Source organism: Marmota monax, unplaced genomic scaffold (genome assembly GCF_021218885.2).
Source record: "Marmota monax isolate L192 unplaced genomic scaffold, Marmota_monax_Labrador192_F-V1.1 WCK01_AAM20220418_F8-fsc00117, whole genome shotgun sequence".
NCBI classification, from domain to species: domain Eukaryota; kingdom Metazoa; phylum Chordata; class Mammalia; order Rodentia; family Sciuridae; genus Marmota; species Marmota monax.
Genome location: NW_026693023.1, coordinates 674,287 through 697,577, shown reverse-complemented (window position 1 = coordinate 697,577; position 23,291 = coordinate 674,287). Strand labels below are relative to the sequence as shown.

General features: G+C 36.0%; 2 protein-coding genes across 3 annotated transcripts in view; both read left to right on the top strand.

The window, feature by feature from the left end:
• Nucleotides 1-23,291, top strand: part of Gtf2e2 (general transcription factor IIE subunit 2) — a 72,474-nt gene that overhangs the window by 20,425 nt on the left and 28,758 nt on the right. For both annotated transcript variants that reach the window (XM_046453281.2, XM_046453283.1), the window contains exons 3-4: nt 1,829-1,920; nt 22,996-23,103. In XM_046453281.2, the coding sequence (XP_046309237.1) occupies nt 1,829-1,920; nt 22,996-23,103 (200 nt within the window). The remainder of the gene's footprint in view (nt 1-1,828; nt 1,921-22,995; nt 23,104-23,291) is intronic.
• Nucleotides 6,578-9,982, top strand: LOC124098448 (pleckstrin homology domain-containing family F member 1-like). Its single transcript, XM_046453284.2, has one exon. It carries the CDS (start codon nt 8,430-8,432, stop codon nt 9,267-9,269), a length of 840 nt encoding a protein of 279 aa, XP_046309240.1. The 5' UTR covers nt 6,578-8,429; the 3' UTR covers nt 9,270-9,982.

The window sequence follows — 23,291 nt, the reverse complement described above, 5'->3', positions numbered from 1 at the left end:
AGTCTTCCCAGTTAGTTGTTTATACAGTATTGTAAGGATAAAGCTTTATAGTATTTTTACTTAAGTGAAAACCTGAGACATGAAATATGCATTTATTAGTTTCTGTGCTCTGGCAGAATAGACAGTTTCATACAGAATAATTTGTGTAAAGGCTAGTTAAGTCTTACATAAGGCAATATCACAGGGTTTACAACTGGATTTGACTCTATACACCCTCAATTTTCTTTTTTTTTTTTTTTTTTTTTTTTTTTTTTTTTTTTTAATATTTATTTACTTATTTTATTTTTATTTTTAGTTTTCGGTGGACACAACATCTTTGTTTGTATGTGGTGCTGAGGATCGAACCCGGGCCGCACACATGCCAGGCGAGCGTGCTACCGCCTGAGCCACATCCCCAGCCCCTCAATTTTCTTATATTTAAAAGAGGACAATAACACTTCTTAAATAGAATTTTTCGGAGTGATTAAATGGGCAAATCACTTAGGAAGGTGTTTCACATGTAATAAGTGTTCAGTAAATCTCAGTTACTATTATTATTACAAAATGTGTTCTGAACACCGTGGGAAAACAAATCAGTATAATATTTCCTAATTGAAATAGTGACTGTGAAAGCATAATTGTAAGGCATTCTTTTATTTTTTATTTTTGTAGATGGACATAATACCTTTATTTATTTATATGTGGTGCTGAGGATTGAACCCAGTGCCTCTTACATGCTAGGCAAACACTCTACCCCTGAGCTATAACCCCAGCCCCCAGGCATTCTTAAAATTATTGTTATTTTTGGATTCACAGTAGACTTCAGTGGGTCAATTATTTGTCAAAATTATGACAGTTATTTTAAGGGAAAATTGCATATGAAGTTTCATTTTAGTCTCTAAAAAGCATATCAATAAACACTTTTCACTAAGTAACCTCAAATGAGTATTATGTTGCCATTTAGAAGCTTCTCTTTTGGATCTCTGACAAAGGTTACATTTGACTTGTGGTTGTTCTGATACAATTTTTTGTTTAAATGATTATTACCAAGCTGATGCCAGGGATTGGTTCCTTCTCTTGTATTTAACCTCTCTTTTTGTGGACCAGCCACATGGACACTTTATAAATCTGATGTGATGCCTTGTAATAGAAGGTGTTCTTCTGAAATGTTTTTCTAGTATTAATGATTAATATATACATATTTATGTATTCTATATACATTATATATTTTAATATATAGTATAAAAATATATATTTTACCATTCCTGTGACTATTGAAATGCGTTTGTGATGCAATGATGGCATTAGGGTTTCTGCCTGTAAGTATGCAACAAAGTGATAGGTGGTCTAAAGCAAATTCTCTCTTTGAGGAACCTTTATGAGAGGTGAGGGGCAGGGAATCTACTCATTTTATCTGTTAAAAACACCATGTGGATTAGATTGAGATTTGTAATATCTAATTATTGGTGGGGGGTTGATCAAATTTGAGGTAAGAGTGAGGTAAAGATACTTACAAAAGAACTGTATTTTGAGCCTAGTGGTGGAACACTTGGCTAGCATGCGTGAGGCCCTGGGTTCAATCCCTAACACCACTACCTCACCCCAACTACCATCCCCCATGCAGTGTTTTAATTCTTTTAAGTTATTTATGCTTTGTTTCTATACTTAGTGAGAAAATTGATAGTTTAATATATATGCAAAGAAATTTTGTCATCATATTTTTATAGCATAGAATTTATTAGAAGAAAAAATAAATATTTTACCATATTGAAAATCATCTTGGCTGCTTCAAAGTTATAATAACATATAATATGAAAATATTATGATTGTTTTTGAATTTTATTTCCAGATCATAGCAATGGATCATTTAACTTGAAAGCTCTCTCAGGAAGCTCTGGATATAAGTTTGGTGTTCTTGCCAAGATTGTGAATTACATGAAAGTAAGTACTTTGCTCGGATAACAAAAATTCTATTTCAACTTTTTGGCCAAAGAAGAGGATGGGAGATTGGGATTTTCAGAAGTTAAATTTGTATGCATGTTATAACTTTTTAAATTCTACACTTTCAGTATGTGTAATTTATTTTTGTGTGCCTCAGTAAGACTGTAAAAAATATGTTTCCAGCCTTTTACACTATGTTAAATTGGCAGTGCAGCAATTCATATAAATATATTTAATTTACATATATCAAGTACATAATTTAAGCCCACCATTTCACATAAAAGGAGTATGCCCAGGCAGTAGATATACCACCACCACCACCACCACTACTACTACTACTACTACTTCTTTTTTTTTTTTTAATATTTGTTTTTAAATAGTTGTAGGTGGACACAGTAACTTTTTTTATTTTATTTTAATGTGGTGCCGAAAATCGAACCCAGTGCCTCATGCATGCTAGGCAAGCACTCTGCTGCTGAGCCACAACCCCAGCGCACATCACTTCTTTTTTTTGTTTGTTTGCTTACTTATTTACAGGTACCTACACAAAGCAGAAGACAACTGTTGTGTTGTATATCTTTATTTATATATTTGTGGTGCTAGGACTAGAACCCAGGGCTTTATGCATGCCAGGCAGACCATCTACCACTGAGCCCCAGGCCCAGCCCCCACACATCACTTCTTTTTTTTTTTAAAAAAAATATTTTTTAGTTGTAGTTGGACACAATACCTTTATTTTTAAAATTTTTATGTGGTGCTGAGGATTGAACCCAGCGTCTCGCACGTGCTAGGTGAGCGCTGTACTGCTGAGCCACAACTCCAGCGGCCCCCCCACCCCTTTCTTAAGTAGTCAATAACTGCTGGCAAAGCCAGTGGGAAGATGTGAATGTTTTTTCAAGATGATGTGTCATTGACACAAGAAGTAAAAACTACATAGTTCAGACATGGCGGTGATAGACTCTTGGGGGAGCAAATTAGAGAATTACTGAGGGTCTTAGGAAAATATTGACTCTCAAAGAATTAGAATTTAATGTTTTGAAGATTTAGTAGTTTTTTTGTTTTTATTTATTTATTTTTTTAGTGTTCGGTGAACACAACATCTTTATTTTATTTTTATGTGGTGCTGAGGATCGAACCCAGCGCCCCGCGCATGCCAGGCGAGTGCGCTACTGCTTGAGCCACATCCCCAGTCCAGATTTAGTAGTTTTTGAACTTTAACTTTGAAGATAGGTTTTGACTTAAGACTTTGAATCTTAATTTCATTTATTAAAGTGAAATTCCACTTGAGTTAAGATTGGTGATTTCCAATTTGTCTCCTTGTTCTGAACTCTTACTCCCATTCAGTTACTAGTTGCATCTCTTGAAAAAAGTCAGAGAAAGTGCTGTATTGTTATTATTTTAATATCATCCATCTATTGCATAAAATATAAATTAGTTTTTAACCATGGTAAGACTTATTTTTTATAATTTTAGAAACATGGTGTCTGGCTACATCTGAATTCTGAGGTTTGTATTTGACAGAAAGCAGAAATATGTTAGTTTATAATTTCTCAGAACTAATTGGGAATATTTAGGAAAAAAAAATGCATTTCCTTGAGGCGGTCAGTCTTTAGAGAGAGATTGTTAAATTGTCGTGTTTTTGCTACCCTGTTAACAGTCTTCATTTATCTGGCTGCCTTACTTATAACTTTTGAGAACAATTATCCTCAAGTTTTTCCTTCTATTCCCTAAAACAGTTTTGAAAAGTTGTTTACGCCTTTCTACATACATAGATTAATAACTATAGTAATTTAACAGAAGTCTAAATAGTGATATTATTTAACAAAAATTTTAAATAGCAACCAGAAATATGGAATTTCTGCTGGTGGCGGTGGTGCATGCCTGTAATCCCAGTGGTTCTGGAGTCTGAGGCAGGAGCATCTCAAGTTCAAAGCCAGCTTCAGCAACTTGATGAGACCCTATCAAATTCAAAAAAGAGCTGGGGATACAGCTCAGGGATTGAGAGCCCCTGGATTCAATCCCTGGTACCAAAAAAAAAAAAAAAGATGGAATTTCTGTCATGTTGTAATATTTCAATGAGGGGTGTGTGTGTATGTGTTTGTGTGTGTGTGTGTGTGTGTGTGTGTGTGTATATATATATATATATATATTTTTTTTTTTTAATATATATATATTTTTGGTACTGTGGACCCAACCAAGGGGCATTTGACCACTGAGCCACATCTCCAGCCCTGTTTTGTGTTTTATATAGAGATAGGGTCTCACTGAGTTGCTTAGGGCCTCACTAAATTGCTGAGACTAGCTAGCTTTGAATTCACGATCCTCCTGCCTTATCCTTCCAAGCTACTGGGATTATAGGTGTTTGCCATGGCACCTGGCTCAGTGAGATATATTACTCTTTTAAATTTATCTAATTTAATATGTCATTATTAATTTAAAAATATATAATCTTCCTTAAAGGTTCAAAATTTTAATTATTTTTTTCTTTGAACTTGCACTCTGTTCTTGAGTTTTATCCTAATGTTGTTTATTATTATGGTTAAAATCATTTATTGATCATCTTTCAAACTTCTTTGCCACAATGATGTGTAAATAAATTGAACTTTGGCTGGGGATGTGGCTCAAGCGGTAGCGCGCTCGCCTGGCATGCGCACGGCCCGGGTTCGATCCTCAGCACCACATACAAACAAAGATGTTGTGTCCGCCGAAAACTAGAAAATAAATATTTAAAAAAAAAATTTCTCTCTCTCTCTAAAAATAAATAAATAAATAAATAAAAATAAATTGAACTTTAAAATGTTTTCTGGTTATCATAAGTTTCTTAGTATTAAAAATATCTTTGTGTACACAGCTGTTTATAATAACATTAAAATTTTTATTAAATTTCACTTTGTATATAGCGAATCTATTCTTGAATGAAATGAATGAATGTATTTTCTCTTTCTCCAACAGTTCTTGTATCTGGAGTTTTATATTATTTATAGAATTAAATAGAATTTGGCCCAGATCTGTTCCTGTTTTTAGATTTTGTAGGGTTAAGTGCTGAGAAATAAATGTTTATATAAATAAGTTAATTCTAATGGAAGTTTTTTGATAGACAATGTTCCAAGTTATATGCCAAAAATCACTTAGTGATTTATCATGAAACATCCATCAGTGGATGGACAGTTCTGTTAAGTTCTTCAGTTTCAAGATAGGCAAACAGTGGAAGCCATCATTACCAGGTCTCTAATAATTCTTAGCGTGTAGGAAGTATATCAGAAAGGCAGGGTCAGGGGGTATAGTTCAGTGGTAAAGCTCTTTCCTAGTATGTTCAAGGTTCTGGGTTTGATTCCCATTATTGCAGCAATACAAAAACCAAGATCAGGCTTTATTAAGACTTATCATATGTGGCTTTCATCTTTTCCCTTGTAGATACTTTGTTTAACTTGATATACCAAGAAGTAATTGAGAAAATGAAAACATTAATTTCAGTATATCTTTGCCAGGGCAAATTTTGGATAAACTTTTATTATGTGTTTAAATAGATTTTGTCTGAATGAAAGTTTAGCTTATTAATTTTATGAAAAGTATCTCTTGGTTAACAAAGCTAATTTCCATTGTCAAACCAACCATCCATATCTACCTTGCTTTGTATGATAAAGTGTCTTATATATTTAAGTTCATTTAAACAGTTAATACATATTTTGGATGGTACAAAATCATTGAGAAATAAATTATGGAATGCATACTAAAAGATGTTATCTAAGTAATTTATGGATATTTATGAATCAAGGGACACAATGAAAGGTGTTATTCCTTTTTAGTGTGTTTGCATCTTCTGGTCTCTCCCTCTTTTTTTTTTTGTATGGGGATTGAACCCAGGGTCACTTAACCACTGCCCTTTTTTATGTTTTATTTAGAGACAGGCTGTCTTTGAGTTGCTTAGGTCCTTGCTAAATTGCTGAAGCTGGCTTTGAACTTAAAATCCTCCTGCCTCAGACTCCCAAGCCACTGGGATCTCAGGTGTGTGCCACTGTGCCTGGCTAACATCTTGTGGTCTCTGATGTCCAGCTCTTATATATAAATAAAAGGAAATGATTCAGAAATAACTCCATATATTTTTATTTGGGATAATTAATGAAAGAGAAATATAACTATTACTAAAAACAGACTTACAGCTAGTGTATAATTTGCATTTTGTTAATAAGAGGTAGATATTAAACTATTTAAAAGATGTAATGAGAATTGACTAATTAGAATAAAAATTTTATAGATGGGCTTGATATGATGGAGCAAACTGTAATCCCAACAACTTGGGAGGCTGAGGCAGAAGAATCTCAAGTTGCCTCAGCTCGCCTGGACAACTTAGTGAGATCCTGTGTCAAAATAAAAAAAATGAAAAGTACTAGGGATGTGTCTTAGTGGTAGAACAATCCTGAGTTCAATCCCTAGTACAACAACGACAAAAAAGGACAGTGTACGTTCGGTCTAACAGCTTAGAATGTATATAGTTTCATCTGTGGGTTTTATGTAGCATAATTTTGAATAATTTGGTAGTCCTAGAAAATATCTGTTAAATTTATTTATTTATTCTAATTTGTTATATATATTTGTTAAATTTAAAGGAATCACTCTCAATTGATATTGCTTTAGCTCTTTAAATATGCTTTTTTAAAGCAAATATGTACTTAAGAATTATGTTTTTAGAATTGTTCATAATAACATATTTAAATTCTTGAAAAATGTCTATTTTATCATTGCTTTCTTACTAGTCCTCTCTTTGCTTTGCTTTTATCAGGCTGCTCTAAGGGCCTTGTGTTCTTGGAAAATACCAAGTGAATTTGGTGTGGGGATGGAAGAGAAGAAACTAAGGGAAACTATCAATTGTCTACAGTTTATTTAGAATGTGCCAGCTGAGGCCAAAGTATGCTAATTTTAACTCTTAGAAAAAAATATGAGGCTGGAAAAGACAAGAATCCCTAGATAGGGCTGGGGTTGTAGCTCATTTGGTAAAGCATTTGCCTTGCATGTGTGAGGCACTATTCTCAGCACCACACACACACACACACACACACACAAAAAAAAAACAAATAAATAGAGGTATTGTGTCTGTCTACAACTAAAAAAAAAAAAAAAAAAAATGAAGCCCTAGATAGGGGTAGTTTATGCCATCTTAATTATCATTAAGTTTCTTTTGACCTGACCTTTCATTTGGGTCCCTGGAATTTGACATACCTTTATCATAAATTCTGAGTACAGGTAAGCTGTACCTTTTTTTATTTTTGGCACAGAGTGGAGAGCCTGTTTTGAAAGGGAAAATGTACAGATTGTAGTTAATTTGTAAACTGATTCTTGCAAAATCTTCAACTACTCTTTACCATTTTTGAAGATCTGATGAAACCAAGAACTTAGGAAAGAAATAACAATAAAAATGCTCCTCCTCATAGTTTGTATATTTAACTTATGGAAGAACCATTTAATTGCTTAATGAGCATTATACGGAAGACATATAAGGGGAGTCATCAGGGAACTGAGACAGACATAGTGAAATTTACAGCAAGAAGTGACAACTTTTGAGAAAGTGATAAACAGGAAAAGAAAGAAAAATAAAGGAAAATAAAGAAAAGTAAAGGCAGATACAAGAAGTTCAGAATCATAATCATAATACTTGAGAACATTTGGCACAGGGACAAATTACCCAACACATCTCCAGAGCTCTACAGCCTAGTAACTTGGATTATAATAGTAATTGACATCAATAAGATTAAGTTATGTTCATTGGCACCTGTTTAGGAACATAGAAGAAGTTTGTGGTCCATTTTAGAAGGATTTTTATAGAAATAGTTTGTGTAAAATGAATTTTATTGCTTAAAGGAGTAAGTCCTAAAAACACTTATCTTAAAAATTCCCTTAAGATGGATACCTCTTGAGATACTTTAGTTCTCAGATGATAAATCGGAGTCTACTCTGTTTTGATAGAATGATTTCTCTTCATTTCACCATTATCCCTTTATGTGGTTGTATCTCAGTTATTGAAAAGACCATGTTAAAAATTTTGATTAATTGGATTTAGTCTATCAGTGTTTTTCAAAATGTCATTCTCCACCTGGCAATATGAGCATCAGTTGGGAAGTTGTTAGATATGCACATTTTTAGGACCTTTCCTATACCCACTGAATGTGAAACTGTGAGAGTGGGAGTGCAGCTTAGCAGTAGTCTCTAACAAGCCCTTTGAGTGAATGATGCAAGCTAAAGCTTGAGGACCACTAGCCTAGCCTCTGATTTTATTCCAGCAGTTAATTTAGAATTTTGAAAGTATAGAAATTAATTGACTAGCTCATAGGCACAAGTTTTGGTGAATAGTAGGGCTGCTTCAAGAACCTGGATTTAGAATTGGCCGGAGCTGGCCAGCCCAACACAGCGGCAGAGAGGGGACTGGCGGGCCGGGCTGCTGGGCCATCTCGCTGCAGGGCGCCAGGCGTGGGGCGCGCGGAGCCCCTGGCCGAGGAGCTGAGCCACTGGAGAAGATGGTGGACCACTTGGCCAACACAGAGATCAACAGCCAGCGGATCGCAGCAGTGGAGAGCTGCTTTGGAGCATCAGGGCAGCCACTGGCCCTGCCAGGCCGGGTGCTGCTAGGTGAGGGCGTGCTGACCAAGGAGTGCCGCAAGAAGGCCAAACCACGCATCTTCTTCCTCTTCAATGACATCCTGGTGTATGGCAGCATCGTGCTCAACAAGCGCAAGTACCGCAGTCAGCATATTATTCCACTGCAGGAGGTGACATTGGAGCCACTGCCAGAGACCCTGCAGGCCAAGAACCGCTGGATGATCAAGACAGCCAAGAAGTCCTTTGTGGTGTCAGCTGCCTCCACTACAGAGCGCCAGGAGTGGATCAGTCACATTGAGGAGTGTGTGCGGCGGCAGCTGCTGGCCACAGGCCGCCAGCCCACCACAGAGCATGCAGCACCCTGGATCCCTGACAAGGCCACGGACATCTGCATGCGCTGCACACAGACACGCTTCTCGGCCCTTACCCGGCGCCACCACTGCCGCAAGTGTGGCTTCGTGGTCTGTGCTGAGTGCTCCCGAGAGCGCTTCCTGCTACCACGCCTCTCACCTAAGCCACTGCGGGACTGCAGCCTCTGCTACCGAGAGCTGGCTGCCCAGAAGCGGAAGGAAGAAGAGGCAGAACAGGACAGGGGCTCCCCAGGACAGCTGGCCCACCTGGGTGGGGCTTTCTGTGGAGCATCCAGTGGAGATGACGATGACTCCGATGAGGACAGGGAGGGCAGTAGGGATGGTGACTGGCCCAGCCACGTGGAGTTCTATACTTCAGGTGTCTCCTGGTCAGCCTTCCACAGCTGACCCTGGCCTGCAGAACTTTTGCATCCAAGCCAGCCCCATTGCTCAGGCCCCTAAGAGGTCAGTTTCTGAGCTGCCTGGCACCCTGGGACCTTGCCCCATGGTGGGCAGAGGTAGGGATGGCTCTTTCCCTCAGGATTCCCAGTGCCTTTTTGCTGGACATTGGCATTCCTTTAGGCCCACTCAGTTCTACTTTCCATTTAACAAGCCCCAGAACACTTAGACCTCTTAGGAATAAATGCCATTTTCAACTCTATGTGCTACAGCTGCAGCTCCAGACAACCCCTTGAATTATACCACCTGGGGTGCCCCAGACATTTAGGGACCAGAGAGGGGTAAAGAACACAAAGGGAAAACAAGATGATAGTGAGGGTCCACTGCACCAAGGCCTGAGCTGCAGAACCTCACCCTAACACCCCTGGACAAGCCTACCCCATGGAAGAGCATGAATCTAAGGGATGCCTTCAGGAAACCAAGGCCTGCCCACCAGCATGCTGGTGCCCACCTGGCCCTGCCAGTCCAGGTGTGGGTACTCACCTAAGCCAGGCAAGAGAACTGCTGCCTAGGACAGCCTGATAAGGACTCTGCCTGTCATCCTTCCTTCCAGTTCTTTATATCCTGTCCCCATCTCCCCATCTCTCCCTGCAGCCAATGAAATTAGTGTTTTCTGTTAGGATTCTTCAATTGCAATGACGGAAACCCTATCCAGACTGACTTACTAATAAAAAGGTTTACTGACTTAAAAAAAAAAAAAAAAAGAACCTGGATTTATGTACAGTTTTAAATGAATATTTAAATTATATGTCAATATCTTCCTTAGGTATAAAAACCCTCAAGGTAGGAACAAATTGAATCTGATCATAAATACATTGTGATGAAATAGACCTTACTCTAGAAAAGTAGAGGGGGCTAATACTTGAAAATCAGTCAGTGTAAGTTGGAAAGTTATATCCCTTTGTGTATTATATGTCAAAATACATTCTGCTGTCATTTGTAACTGAAAAGAACAGATAAAAAAGAATAAATTGAAAAACGGGCTGGGGTTGTAGCTGAGTGCTAGAATACTTGCCTTGTGTGCGTGAGGTACTGGCTTCCATCCTCAGCACCACCTTAAAAAAAAAAAAAGATATTGTGTTCATCTACAACTAAAAAAAAATTAGAAAAAGATTTAAAAAAACAAACTTGTAGCTAATACAAATAATAATAGAGGTAAAATTCCTTAATCCAATAGAGCAGGCTTTCTCAATCTTATTACTGTGGAGGAGCCATTGAAATAATTTTCAGTTTCAGAGAACCCTTGCAAAAAATTGTTATACTTCACACTCATACATATTAATCAATAAATTACGGATACAAGTTCATAATAATCTTTTTTGAGTATAAAATGTTATTTTCCTTTATATTTTGCTCAATTTATTAAGCTAGTGTGTATATATACATGCATATAAAATTATTTTTCGGTGATTCCTCCTCCCTAGAAAGGATAACAATTCTACTACAAGTCTGTAGTATAGGTAAAATTTTTTTCCCCTCTACTTGATATTTTTTTCTACCTTATCAATTAGTTCAACTTTTTTTCAGATGAGCAGAAGATTAAAAGGGTTTTTTAAATTCACACATTAGTTTGTGTCAAAAAATCGGGAAAATATTGTTTAATTTTGTTTTTTGGTTCTTCAGATGGTTGTTAGTAATGTTTGAGACTTGTTCATATCTTCCTTATTTTCAAGCCAAAGCAACATTAAGGTTTTGTCACGTGCTTTCCCCCAAAGATTCAGTTTTTCTTTGAAATTGAAAAATAGTCTTGTTACTTGAAGTCAGAGCATTTTTTGCTAAACTTGTTTAATTACTTCATATAATATATATACATATGTGTGTGTGTATATATATATATGTATATGTGTGTGTGTATATATATATATATATATATATATATATATATATATACACACACACACATATATATGTGTGTGTGTTTTAGAGTAACACAATACCTTTATTTTACTTATTTTTATGTCGTACTAAGGATTGACCCCAGTGCCCTACATGTACTAGGCAAGCGCTTTACCACAACCCCAGCCCATTTTTAAAAAAATCTGCCAAGAGTGCTAGCTTCTGCAGTCATTCTTCACTCAACAAAGATGGCCTACTATTTTCTTGAATGTAATTTTGTATTTCACCTTTCAGCCTAAATTCCCTATCAAGAAGTCCTCTGCTAAGCCACTGGATTTCTATATGTGGTGGGAAATTGCTCATGTGTGCTGGTCTTTTGTTTAATAAAGCAGATCATTTTTGTAGCATCATTCAGGACATTTTCCATTTTGTTTCCAAGGGTTTTTAAAAAAACAAACAAAAAACATTATTTTATGTATTTTTACGTGGTGCTGAGGATTGAACCCAGGGCCTCACACATGCTAAGCAAATGCTCTACCACTGAGCTACAGCCTCAGCCCTCCAAGGGTTTTTAATGTTGTACCTCTATGAAGAAAGCAATGTCTTGCTGGGGTTGTGGCTCAGTGGTAGAGTGCTTGCTTAGCATGTGTGAGGCACTGGGTTCGATTCTCAGCACTACATATAAATAAATTGCCCATTGACAATTTAAAAATTATTAAAAAAGAAAAAGAAAACAATGTCTTATGACAACATCAGGATGTTCTTATTTTCCCCTCACAAGAGGAGTGAATCTTTGCCTTGAGGAAACTACTAAAGTGCCATCTCAATGTAAATGCCAACACTGTTTCACCAAGACAGACTTTTTGTTTCCTGAAATGAAGACACCACATTTAATATGACTTTGCTTGTTGGTATTAGTTCTTTGCCACGTGAAAAGTTGTTCTTGGAATTCACTATCACTTAAATATTTTTTTAAATTACTACCTGACACATATTGGTGAAATCTGTTGATTTGTCAACTTAAATAGACAAGCTGTTATTTCTCAGTTTATTAAACAAATCTCTTCTTCAGCATATGCCAGGCCATCAGTATGTTGACTTACACTGTTTGAGAGTAGAACCTTTTCCATTTCTCATATTGTGCTGGGTGTTTTATTCACTATCATTTTATGTCTCAACATCTGTGTGATTCCTTTCCCTTTCACCCTTTTTCTGGGCAATTAGTTCTGATACTAATAACATTCTTTCTGATCCTTTTCACTGGATATGACTTTTTTTTGAGATGCTGGGGATCACATCCAGGGCCTCATTCATTGCAAGGCATTTCCTTTACCACTGAGTTATATCTGCAGCCCTTAAAAGCAAAACAAAACAAAACAACACAAAAGTTTTACTTTGTTGAATTGAGATTCTGGCACTTACCTTGACTTGTCCAGTGAATGTGATTTATGTGTCTTTTCAGTTTGTCTGGAACTGTTTTATGTTGTTTGCATAGATGGTGCATGGTGGAATAAGACAACGTTGGATTACAGCACATGTAAAACTCATCAGTTGTTTTATTGTAGTAGTAGGTTATTGTTTTGTATCTCTAATCACATTGATGGGTAAAATGTGTCAGAATATTATAGTTCTTTTTTTAAAAATATTTCTTTCTTTCTTTTTTTTAGTTATAGTTGGACACAATACTTTATTTTATTTATATTTATGTGATGCTGAGGATCAAACCCAGGGCCTCGCAAGTGTTAGACGAGTGCTCTACTGCTGAGCCACAACTCCACCCCCGATTATAGTTCTTTATTACTAACTTTACTAGAATTTTTTATGAGCCTAGGTTTGGAATCTTCCCTTTACAAATCTCATCTTTAGAAATCATCATACTAGACTGTCAGACATGTTTATAAAATGCAAATGCTGATAAATAATAAGATAAGTGAAAAATAAAAACTAGGAAAGTTGCAAAATGTATGAAAACTTCACAATTTATTTTACTTTTATAACTAAATATTCATGTTTTACAACAACTTCTATTCTGAATTGTACCCAACGTCCTACTCAGTGCAGTAGATATGAAAAAAGAAGTAACATAAAAATTGGAAAGGAAGAAGTAAAACTGATTAAGAATCTGCAGCAGTAAGTTTTCTAAAATTTTTAGGGAAAAATTAGAAAATGAAATAAAATGTAAAAAGTAGTACATCCATAGTCATTCAGTAACTAGGAAGAAATTTAACAAAGATGTGTGATACCTCTTCATTGTAAATTAAGTATGTCTTTAGCTCCCCATGTATGCTCCTGTAAGTGCTCTTTTGTTTTTTCATTTTAATTCCTGGTCTAAAAGCAAAGAAATAAGAACATAAGTGTGAGTTTCTCTTGTGCTGTTATTGTTCTCATTCATTTTGTTTTAATAGCTTTTCCCTTGACAGTATAATAGCTGTGTTTTTGGTTCTTCTACTTACATAGCTTGGTAAAAATGGTTAGGCTTTTATATATTGATTATTCTGTCTTTGAGGTTGTTTTGATTTAAAAAATCCCATTTATTTTAAATTTAACAACAACAGTAATGTGGGGACAATGCTTTTTTAGTTTTTATGTTTTTGCTGCTGCTTTTTTTCTTGGGTCTCTGGGATTTTGAAATGTATTCATTCTTATTGTTTGTCTTTCCAGGATAAGTTGGCCTTTTGATAATTTATATTTGATGGTGATATTTGATAATGGGGAAAAAACTTTTAATCTGAAGAAACAAAGGAAAATATATCAGATTTAGTAATATTGATCATAGAGAATATAGAAAAATTATTTTGAAAGATTTTGACTGTCCTTCATTCTTCTCTTTTAGGGTGTGTACTTCCAGTTTCCTGCACTGATCCCAACCATTTTTTGATTGGCCACCTCTATTAAAAAATTTTATTTTTTAACTTAGTATGATGTCACAATGAACTGCACTATTATGTATAACTATAATACACTAATAAAAACATTATTTTTTTTTAGTTTGTTCTTTATGCATGTGCTAATGTATCACTATGATGATACATTACATATGTTACAAACTTGCACACACATAGAAATTTAAAAGGCTAAGGTAAAAGGAAGAATAAAGGTTTTTCTTAAATTATTTAGCAGCATAGAACGCAACTTTGTTGAACTAAGGCAGAAAAATCTTCACTTAACCTTTTTTTATGAAATGAGGAGCTCATTTTAAGTTTAGTTTGTTTAGATGCTTTGTTTTAATTACTGTTATAAATATAAAGAACTTTATAAAGATTTATAGATTTAGGGCTGGGCTGGAGTTGTAGCTCAGTGGCAGATCGTATGCCTTGTAAGGCACTGGGTTTGATCCTCAGCACCACATAAAAATAGACAAAATAAAGGCATGCTGTCCATCTACAATTACAAAAAATAATTAAAAAAAAAGATTTATAGATCTAAAAGGGAAGAGAGTAGTTTCTTATTGCTTCTATAACAAATTGCCAGAAATTTAATGACTTAAATTTGTGGCAGTTTGTTATAAAATTGTCTTTCTGTTTTGGGAATCAGAGGTCGAAAAGCAGGCTTGCCCGGCTAACATTAGGGTATAGATGTGCTAATGTATCATTATGATGATACATTACATATGCTACAAGCTTGCACACACATAGAAATTTAAAAGGCTAAGGTAAAAGGAAGAATTAAAGGCTATTCTTAAATTATTTAGCAGTATGGAAAGCAACTTTGTTGAACTAAAGCAGAGTTACCAGTATTATTATGTCTGAAAAATCTTCATTTAATCTTTTGGAAGCTGAGGGAAGCATTTGTCTCCTTTCATTTATTATTTAGAATGCATATGCATTTCCCAGTTCTTGGCCCTTTCCTCTTTTTTAGTTTGGAGAAAGTGTATTTTATTTTCTTTCTTACTTGAAAGGCCACTTATTTCTAATCTGTTATACATGATGACAGAATGCAATTCATTTCATATTACACATATAGAGCACAATTTTTCAAGTCACTGGTTGTACACAAAGTATTTTCACACCATTTGTGTCTTCATACATGTAAGGGTAATGATGTCTAACTCATTCCATCTTCATTCGTACCCCTTTCCCCTCCCTTCCTGTCTCTCCCCTTTGTGCTATCTAAAGTTCCTCCATTCCTCCCATGCTCCCCCACCATCACCATTATGAGTCAGCATCCTCATGTCAAAGAAAACACTCAGCCTTTAGTTTTTTGGGATTAGCTTACTTCACTTAGCATGATATTCTTTACCTCCACCTGCAAATGCCATGATTTTATTCTCTTTTAATGTTGAATAATGTTCTATTATGTATATATATCAAAGTTTCCCTTTGCATTCATCTATTAAAGGACATCTGGGTTTGATCCACAATTTAGCAATTGTGAATTGTGCTGCTATAAACATTGATATAGTTGTAGTATGCTGTATTTAAGTCCTTTGGGTTTAAACTGAGGAATGGGATAGCTGGGTCAAATGGTGGTTCCATTCCCAGTTTTCCAAGGATTCTCCATACTGCTTTCCATATTGGCTGCACCAGTTTGCAGTCCCACCAACAATGTATGAGTGTTGCCTTTTCCCCCACATCCTACCAACAATTATTGTTGTTTGTATTCTTAATAGCTGCCATTCTGACTGAAGTGAGATGAAATCTTAGAGTAGTTTTGATTTGCATTTCTCTAATTGCTAGAGATGTTGAACATTTTTTTCATATGTTTGTTGATTGATTGTATATTCTCTTCTGAGAAGTGTCTGTTCAATTCCTTGGCCTATGTATTGATTGGGTTATTTGGTTTTTTTTTTTTTTTTGATGTTAGCCAAAGCATTTCTTAGTAAGAAGAGTGAAACTGATGGCATTACTATTCTAGACCTTAAACTATACTGCAGAGCAATAGTAACAAAAACAGCATGGTATTGGCACCAAAATAGACCTGTAGACCAATGGTACAGAATAGAGGACGCAGAGACTAACCCACATCACTACAGTTATCTTATATTAGACAAAGGCGCTAAAAATGTACATTGGAGAAAAGATAGCCTCTTCAACAAATGGTGCTGGGAAAACTCAAAATCCACATGTAATAAAATGAAATTAAACCTCTGTCTCTCACCATGCACAAAATTCAACTCAAAAATGGATCAATGACCTGGGAATTAAACCAGAGACATTGTGCCTAATGGAAAAAAAAGTAGGCCCAAATTTTCATCATGTTGTATTAGGCCCCAACTTCCTTAATAAGACTCCTATAGCATAAGAATTAAAACCAATAGGGCTGGGATTGTGGCTCAGCAGTAGAGCGCTTGCCTAGCATGTGTGAGGCCCTGGGTTCGATCCTCAGCATCACATAAAAATAAGTAAAAATAAAGGTATTGGGTATAACTACAACTAAAAAAAAAGTTTTTTTTTTTCTTTAAAGAATTAAAACCAAGAATCAATAAATAGGATGGATTCAAACCAAAAAGCTGCTTCTCAGCAAAAGAAACAATCAGTGAGGTGAATAGAGAGCCTACAAAATAGGAGCAAATCTGTACCACAAACACATCAGACAGAGCACTAATCTTTAGAATTCATAAAGCATCTTAGTTTTCTTGTATTAGCTCTTTTATGCACTCTGATTTTCCTGCCTTCCTCTTTCCCTCATAAGGACACTTTTGATTACATTCACCCCCCCCCCCCCATTCACAACAATGTCTCCATATGAAGATCCTTAATTTAGTCACTAGCAAAATAAATCCCTTTTGCCACACAGGGGCTTTAGATGTAGTCTTAAGGGAAAGGAGGAATTATTGTCTAGTAACAAGCACTATTACCAAGTTAGGACCATATATATATATTTGTGGTACTGGGGATTGAACCCAGGGCCTTGTGCATGGACTCTAATTTTTTAAATCCCGTCTTACCTACTAGTCAGTTTGGTTAAGTGAATTTTCATCTTTATATTTCAATTCATGTAAAAGGAGTTATATAATTTATTTTTTTTGACAAACTGAGAACTCAAGGTGAGGATTATTTGGAAAACTTAAAAAAAATAAAGGTTAGAAAATGATTTCTAAAATTTTAAATATATGTAGATATAAGAATTTTTCTTTTTAAACTCTTTAAACTTAGAAATCATATAATGATGGGATTATTTCCAAAAACATTCTTTTTCAAAGAGCTCTGTTCACTGCATTAATTTCTTTCAAAAATCAGTTCCTTTGTTACTTTCATGTTTTGTTAAAATGGTAGTGTTTCTTTGAAGGAACAGATTGTTGCTTATGATTAATTATTTTAAAACTAATTGCAAATTATAGAAAGTTTCTTTACTCACAGAATATCTAGCAGATTTGAAACTTTTGCCTTTTTGCAAAAGGAAATTTTTAATTTAGCTCTAAGTAGTCATTCCTTAAAGCTTTATGAAAGTGATGTACAGTGTCTCCACTTTAAAGGTCTTTCTTTTTAAAATAAAATTTACCACAATTCATCTGGTAGCAGATAAACCACAGTATGTTGTAGAATATTGAAAATGAAGGGATGAGTGAGCCTTGTCTGCTAGTCCCTGTTTCGTGTAGGATTCCTAGTCTTCCATCAGGATTTCTCCATGCAGGTCACCCTCTGAAATGTAAATCACCTGACATGAGCCAAGAGAGATATGGTTGTCAGCCTGTAACATTAGTAAAGCATAATTTTTAAAAAAATATTTATTTTTTATTTGTAATTGGACACATTACCTTTATTTTATTTATTTATTTTATGTGGTGCTGAGGATTGAACCCAGGGCCTCACATGTGCTAGGTGAGCGTTCTGCTGAGCTACAACCTTAGCCTATAAAGCATATATGAAAAAAAAATTATTCTAATTTGTTGTATATGACAGCAGAATGCAATTCAATTCATATTACACAAATAGAGCACAATTTTTCATATCTCGGGTTGAACACAAAGTAGAGACACACTATTTATGGTTTTATACATGTACTTAGAGTAATGATGTCCCTCTCATTCTACTGTCTTCCCTACCCCCATGCCCTGTCCCTCCCCTTTGCCCTATCTAAAGTTCATCTATTCCTTCTATGCTCCACCCACATTGCCATTATGAATCAGCATATATCAGAGAAAACATTTGGCATTTGGTTTTTTGGGATTGGCTTACTTCACTTAGCATTATATTCTCCAACTCCATCCATTTACTTGCAAATGCCCAGATTTTATTCTTTTTTAATGCTGAGTAATATTCCATTGTGTATATATACCACATTTTCTTTACCCATTCATCTATTGAAGGGTATCTAGATTGGACCCACAATTTAGGTATTGTGAATTGTGCTGCTATGAACATTGAGGTGGCTGTGTCCCTGTAGTACACTGTAGTTAAGTTTTTTGGGTATAAAGTGAGGAGTGGGATAGCTGGGTCAAATGGTGGTTCCATTCCCCGTTTTCCAAGGAATCTGCGTACTCCAGATTGCTTGCACCAATTTGCAGTCAAATCATAATTTTTTTTTTAAAGTTTTTGTTTTGCACTCTCAATCACTTTTTTTTTTTGAAGAGAGAGGAGAGAGAGAGAATTTTTAATATTTATTTTTTAGTTATTGGCGGGCATAACATCTTTGTATGTGGTGCTGAGGATCGAACCCAGGCCGCACGCATGGCAGGCCAGCGCGCTACCGCTTGAGCCACATCCCCAGCCCCCAAATCATAATTTTTTAATGGGAGTTTTAGATTAAAAATTTAGCAAAGTTTCTGTAGAATCATCCAGATTGACTGAGTTATATACTGACTTGTGTAGCTGCTCCCTTTCCCTTGTTATTCTGGTCATCATTCAAAGTTCTGGCCATTAACATTCATTGATATGTATTTAACTTCTCTATTGGGAGCTTGTGAAAGGCAGAAGTAGTAGTTCACATTTCATAGTATATCTCATTGCTGTATTCTGAGGACATAATAATTACCACTAAATAAGTGAATGAATTAATAGCAAATGCTCAGTAAATGGTTTTTATGTGTGATGTGTTAGGCTTTATGTCTTTTTCTGCTTTCCAAACATTTGGTTTTAAGAAGTGATTATTATAGTTTTAGAGACTGGAGAGTTTATGTAATTTGCCTGAGGAGATGAAAGTTAGAGCATGAAAGATTTTTTCTTTTGGAGAGTTATTTTTATTTTGAATAAGAAATTTCTGTCTCCCCCTAATCCCTCCTGTTTTTGTGTTAGGGATTGAACTCAATGTTGCTTAACCACTGAGTCACATCCTCAACCCTTTTATATTTTATTTTTTAAATTTTGAGACAGGGTCTTACTAAGTTACTGAGGCTGGCTTCGAACCTTGATCCTCCTGCCTCTGGGATTATAGGTGTGAGCCACCACACCTAGCTAGAAGTATATCTCTTAATAGAATAAGTAAAATAGTATGAAAGATACAAAGGAAGAGGTCTCATTTTCACTGATAAACCTATTTCCTTTCTCTTTTGTCCTGTTTCTTATAAGTAATCTCTCTTATTTATCTATTTATTTATTTTTTGTGGTGCTGGGGATTGAACCCAGGGCCTTGAGCATGTGAGGCAAGCACTCTACTAACTGAGCTATATTCCCAACCCCCAAGTAATCTCTTTTTATCAGTTTCTTGTGACTTTTCCCATGGTTCTTTATGAAGGAACAAAGAAAAATATGGGTTTTGTTTTGTTTTGTTTTCGGTGCTGGGTATTGAACTCAGGGCTTTATATATACTAGGCATGAGTTCTGCCGCAGAGCTGTACCTGCAGCCCCTATATGTTCTTTGTTGTTGTTGTTTGTACTTTTGTTTGTATTGAACCCAGGGGCACTTTACCACTGAGCCATATCACCAGTCCTTTTTATTTTTAATTTTGAGACAGGATCTTGCTAAGTTGCTGAAAGATCTTGCCAAGGTTGCTGAGGGATTGCCTTGAACTTGCTATCCTCCTGCCTCAGCCTCCTGAGTCAGTGGGATTTTAGGCAAGTGCCACTATACCAAGCCTTATATATTACTATTTTTGCCTTTTTCTATATAAAAAGTTTCATACTACATTTTTTTAACTTGTACTTTTTATTTTACGTTCACTTTAAAAAAATAGACTTTAGTTTTTAGACAGGTGTAGATTTACAGCAAAATATGGCAGAAAGTACAGAATTCTTGTGCATTCCCCCGTCTCTGATTTGGATATGAGGTATCCCCCAAAAGCTCATGTTAGTGCAGGAATGTTCAGAGGTGAAATGATCAGATTATGAGAGCTGTGACCTAATCAGTGGATTAACTCTTGATGGACTAATGATTACTGGGTGGTGGGATGTATCTAGAAGAATTAGGTCATTGGGGCGGGGTGATTGTGCTCTTGGGAATTTTTTGGGAATTCTTGTCCCCAGCTCTCTTTCTTTGCTTCCTGGCTGCTATGAGCTGAACAGCTTTCCTTCCCATTCCCTTCTGCCATGATGTTCTGCCTTATCTCAGGCCTAGAAAATGGAGTCAGCTGAACATGGACTGAACTTCTGAGACTATGAGCCCCCCAAAACTTTTTTTCTTCTAATTAGGTCTTGTCAGATATTTTGGTCACAGTGATATCACTGGTTATCTGTGACGAGTCTACTTCTCCACATGTTGAAATTTGAACATTAAAGAAGCACGCCAAGGCAAGCATATGAAGCAGGATTTTTTTCAAAAGGGGTAACATAGACTTGGAGAAGGGGGCCATAGCTGGTATCATGGTATCCCAAGAAGCAAGGTGTTCTGCCCTTTTTATATGTCCTAGGCTTCCTTTGTTCTCCTGCCTTTCCCCTCTTATCTTTCTCCTTCCTGCATAAGTGACTAAGACCAGGAATGTTCAGTGGGATGGCCAAAAGGTGGGAAATAGTTGGGCTGAAGGGGGAAGGGCAGGATGGAGTAGACAAGGACATATTAACAACCTTATAGCTCCCTGTAGGGAGGGGAAATTTCTGGGATGGTTACCTTGGCAACAGGTTGGAGCAGGGGCAGATTCTTGATAAGATCCCTCAGGGGACAGTCTGATCCCTTAGGGGACAGTCTCCAACTTCCCAGACTCACTCAAAATTGGCCTCCTTGACCCGACTCGATTTACCTATTTACACTGACTGCCTGTCTAATTCTGGCTTCAACCACAGTGTAAGAATGATTTTACACAGTCCTCCTGCTTTTCTGTCAATATCCCACATTAAAATAGTGTATTTGTTACAGTCAGTGAGCCTACATTGACACATCACTCATAGTTCATAATTTACATTAGAACTCACTGCTAGTGTTGTACATTCGCTGGCTTTGACAAAAGTATAGTGTTAGTTCCACCATTATGGTATCATAGGGTGATTTCAGTACACTAAAAATTCTCTGCTCTACCTATTTGTTCCTCCCTCCCTCTAACCCTTGGCAAACTAAACTTTTTATTTTCTCCATAGTTTAGCCTTTTCTAGAAGCCATATAGTTGAAACTGTAGAGTAGAAAACATTTTTTAGATTGCCTTTTTTTCATTTGCTAATATGAATTGAAGCTTCCATGTCTTTTTTTTTCTTGTTTTCATGTCTTTTCTTGAGTTGATAGCTCATTTATTTTTTTTTATCACTGAATGATATTCTATTGTCTAGATGTACCACAATTTATCCTTTCACCTTCTGAAGGGTATCTTGGTTGCTTCCAAGTTTTGGCAGTATTGTATAAAGCTGCCATAAATATCTTTTTGCAGGTTTTTGTGTGTATATAAATTTTCAACTCATTTGGGTAAATACCAACGAACTTGATTGCTAGCTTGATGGAATGGTAAGAGTATATTTCTGATTGTGTCAAACTGAGCCAGGCAAGTTGGTGCATGACTATAATCCCAGCTACTCTGGAAGCTGAGGCAGGAGGATCACGAGTTTGAGGCCCACCGGGGACCCTGCCTCAAGATAAAATTTTAAATATCCAAAAAACAGAAAAAAGGGCTGGGGATGTAACTCAAAGGTAGAATGCTGTTGGGTTCAATCCCCAGTACTTTCCCTGCACCCCAGATTGCTTAATTGTCTCAAAGTGACTGTTGCAGTTTATATTCCTACCAGGGTGAATGAGACTTTCTGTTCTTCCCTGCATTGTTCAACATTTGGTATTTACATGTGTTGTTAGATCTAATGTGTCCTGAACATCTTTTCTGATTAGCATATAGAGTACTTCTGCCTTTTTGAATATGGAAGGCTACTGTGGATGTGCTGTAGTTTATTTAGTTTGTCCTTTATTGATGGCCACTTGTTGTTTCTGATATTTTCCTTTGGTAACCAACATGCACTGACCTTCAGTTACTTCAGTTCCACGATTTAAAAGAAAAAAAAAAAAGGGTTTTGGTGTTTAGCCTAGTGGTGAAGCACCCCTGGGTTCAATATCTAGTACCAAAAAAAGTAATTCGCATTTCTTTTTCTGTTGTCTATATTTTGAGGTTATGTTTTGGAACTGTTGAAATATTAGGAAGATTAATTCTTTGTGATATGAATTGCAAGTGTTTTTTGTTTATCCTTTGACTTCATAATAATGCCATGGGTTTGATTCTGGTTTGTCCACACTTTTTTTTTTTTTTTTAATTTTCTGGTATTGCAGATTGAATCCAAGGATGCTCTACCACTGAGCTATATTCCCAGCCCTTTTTATTTTATTTTGAGGCAGGGTCTCAAACTTTAAATCCTTTTACCTCAGCCTCCTGAGTTGCTGGGATTACAGGTGTGGGCCACTGTGCTAGCTTACTTAATGCTCTAATCACTATCATAGCATTGTGCTCTCTGAAATAATATATGTTCTATATTCCTGAAAAGATTTATTTATGCATAACTTTGACTTAATGCATCTAGCATTTAAAAACTCTTCTAATGATAACTTCTTCCTTCAATAGACACGGCATCAGCGAGGAGATACACATCCTCTAACTTTAGAAGAAATTTTGGATGAAACACAGCATTTAGATATTGGACTCAAGCAGAAACAATGGCTAATGACTGAGGTAAGAATAGTCTTTTTTTTTTTTTAATATATTTTTCTTTTTAGTTGTAGATGGATACAATGACTTTATTTATTTTTATTGGTGCTGAGAATTGAACCCAGTGCCTTACACATGCTAGGCGAGCGCTGTACCCCTGAGCCATAACCCCAGCCTCAAGAATAGTCTTAAAAATATTATGAAAAAAATCA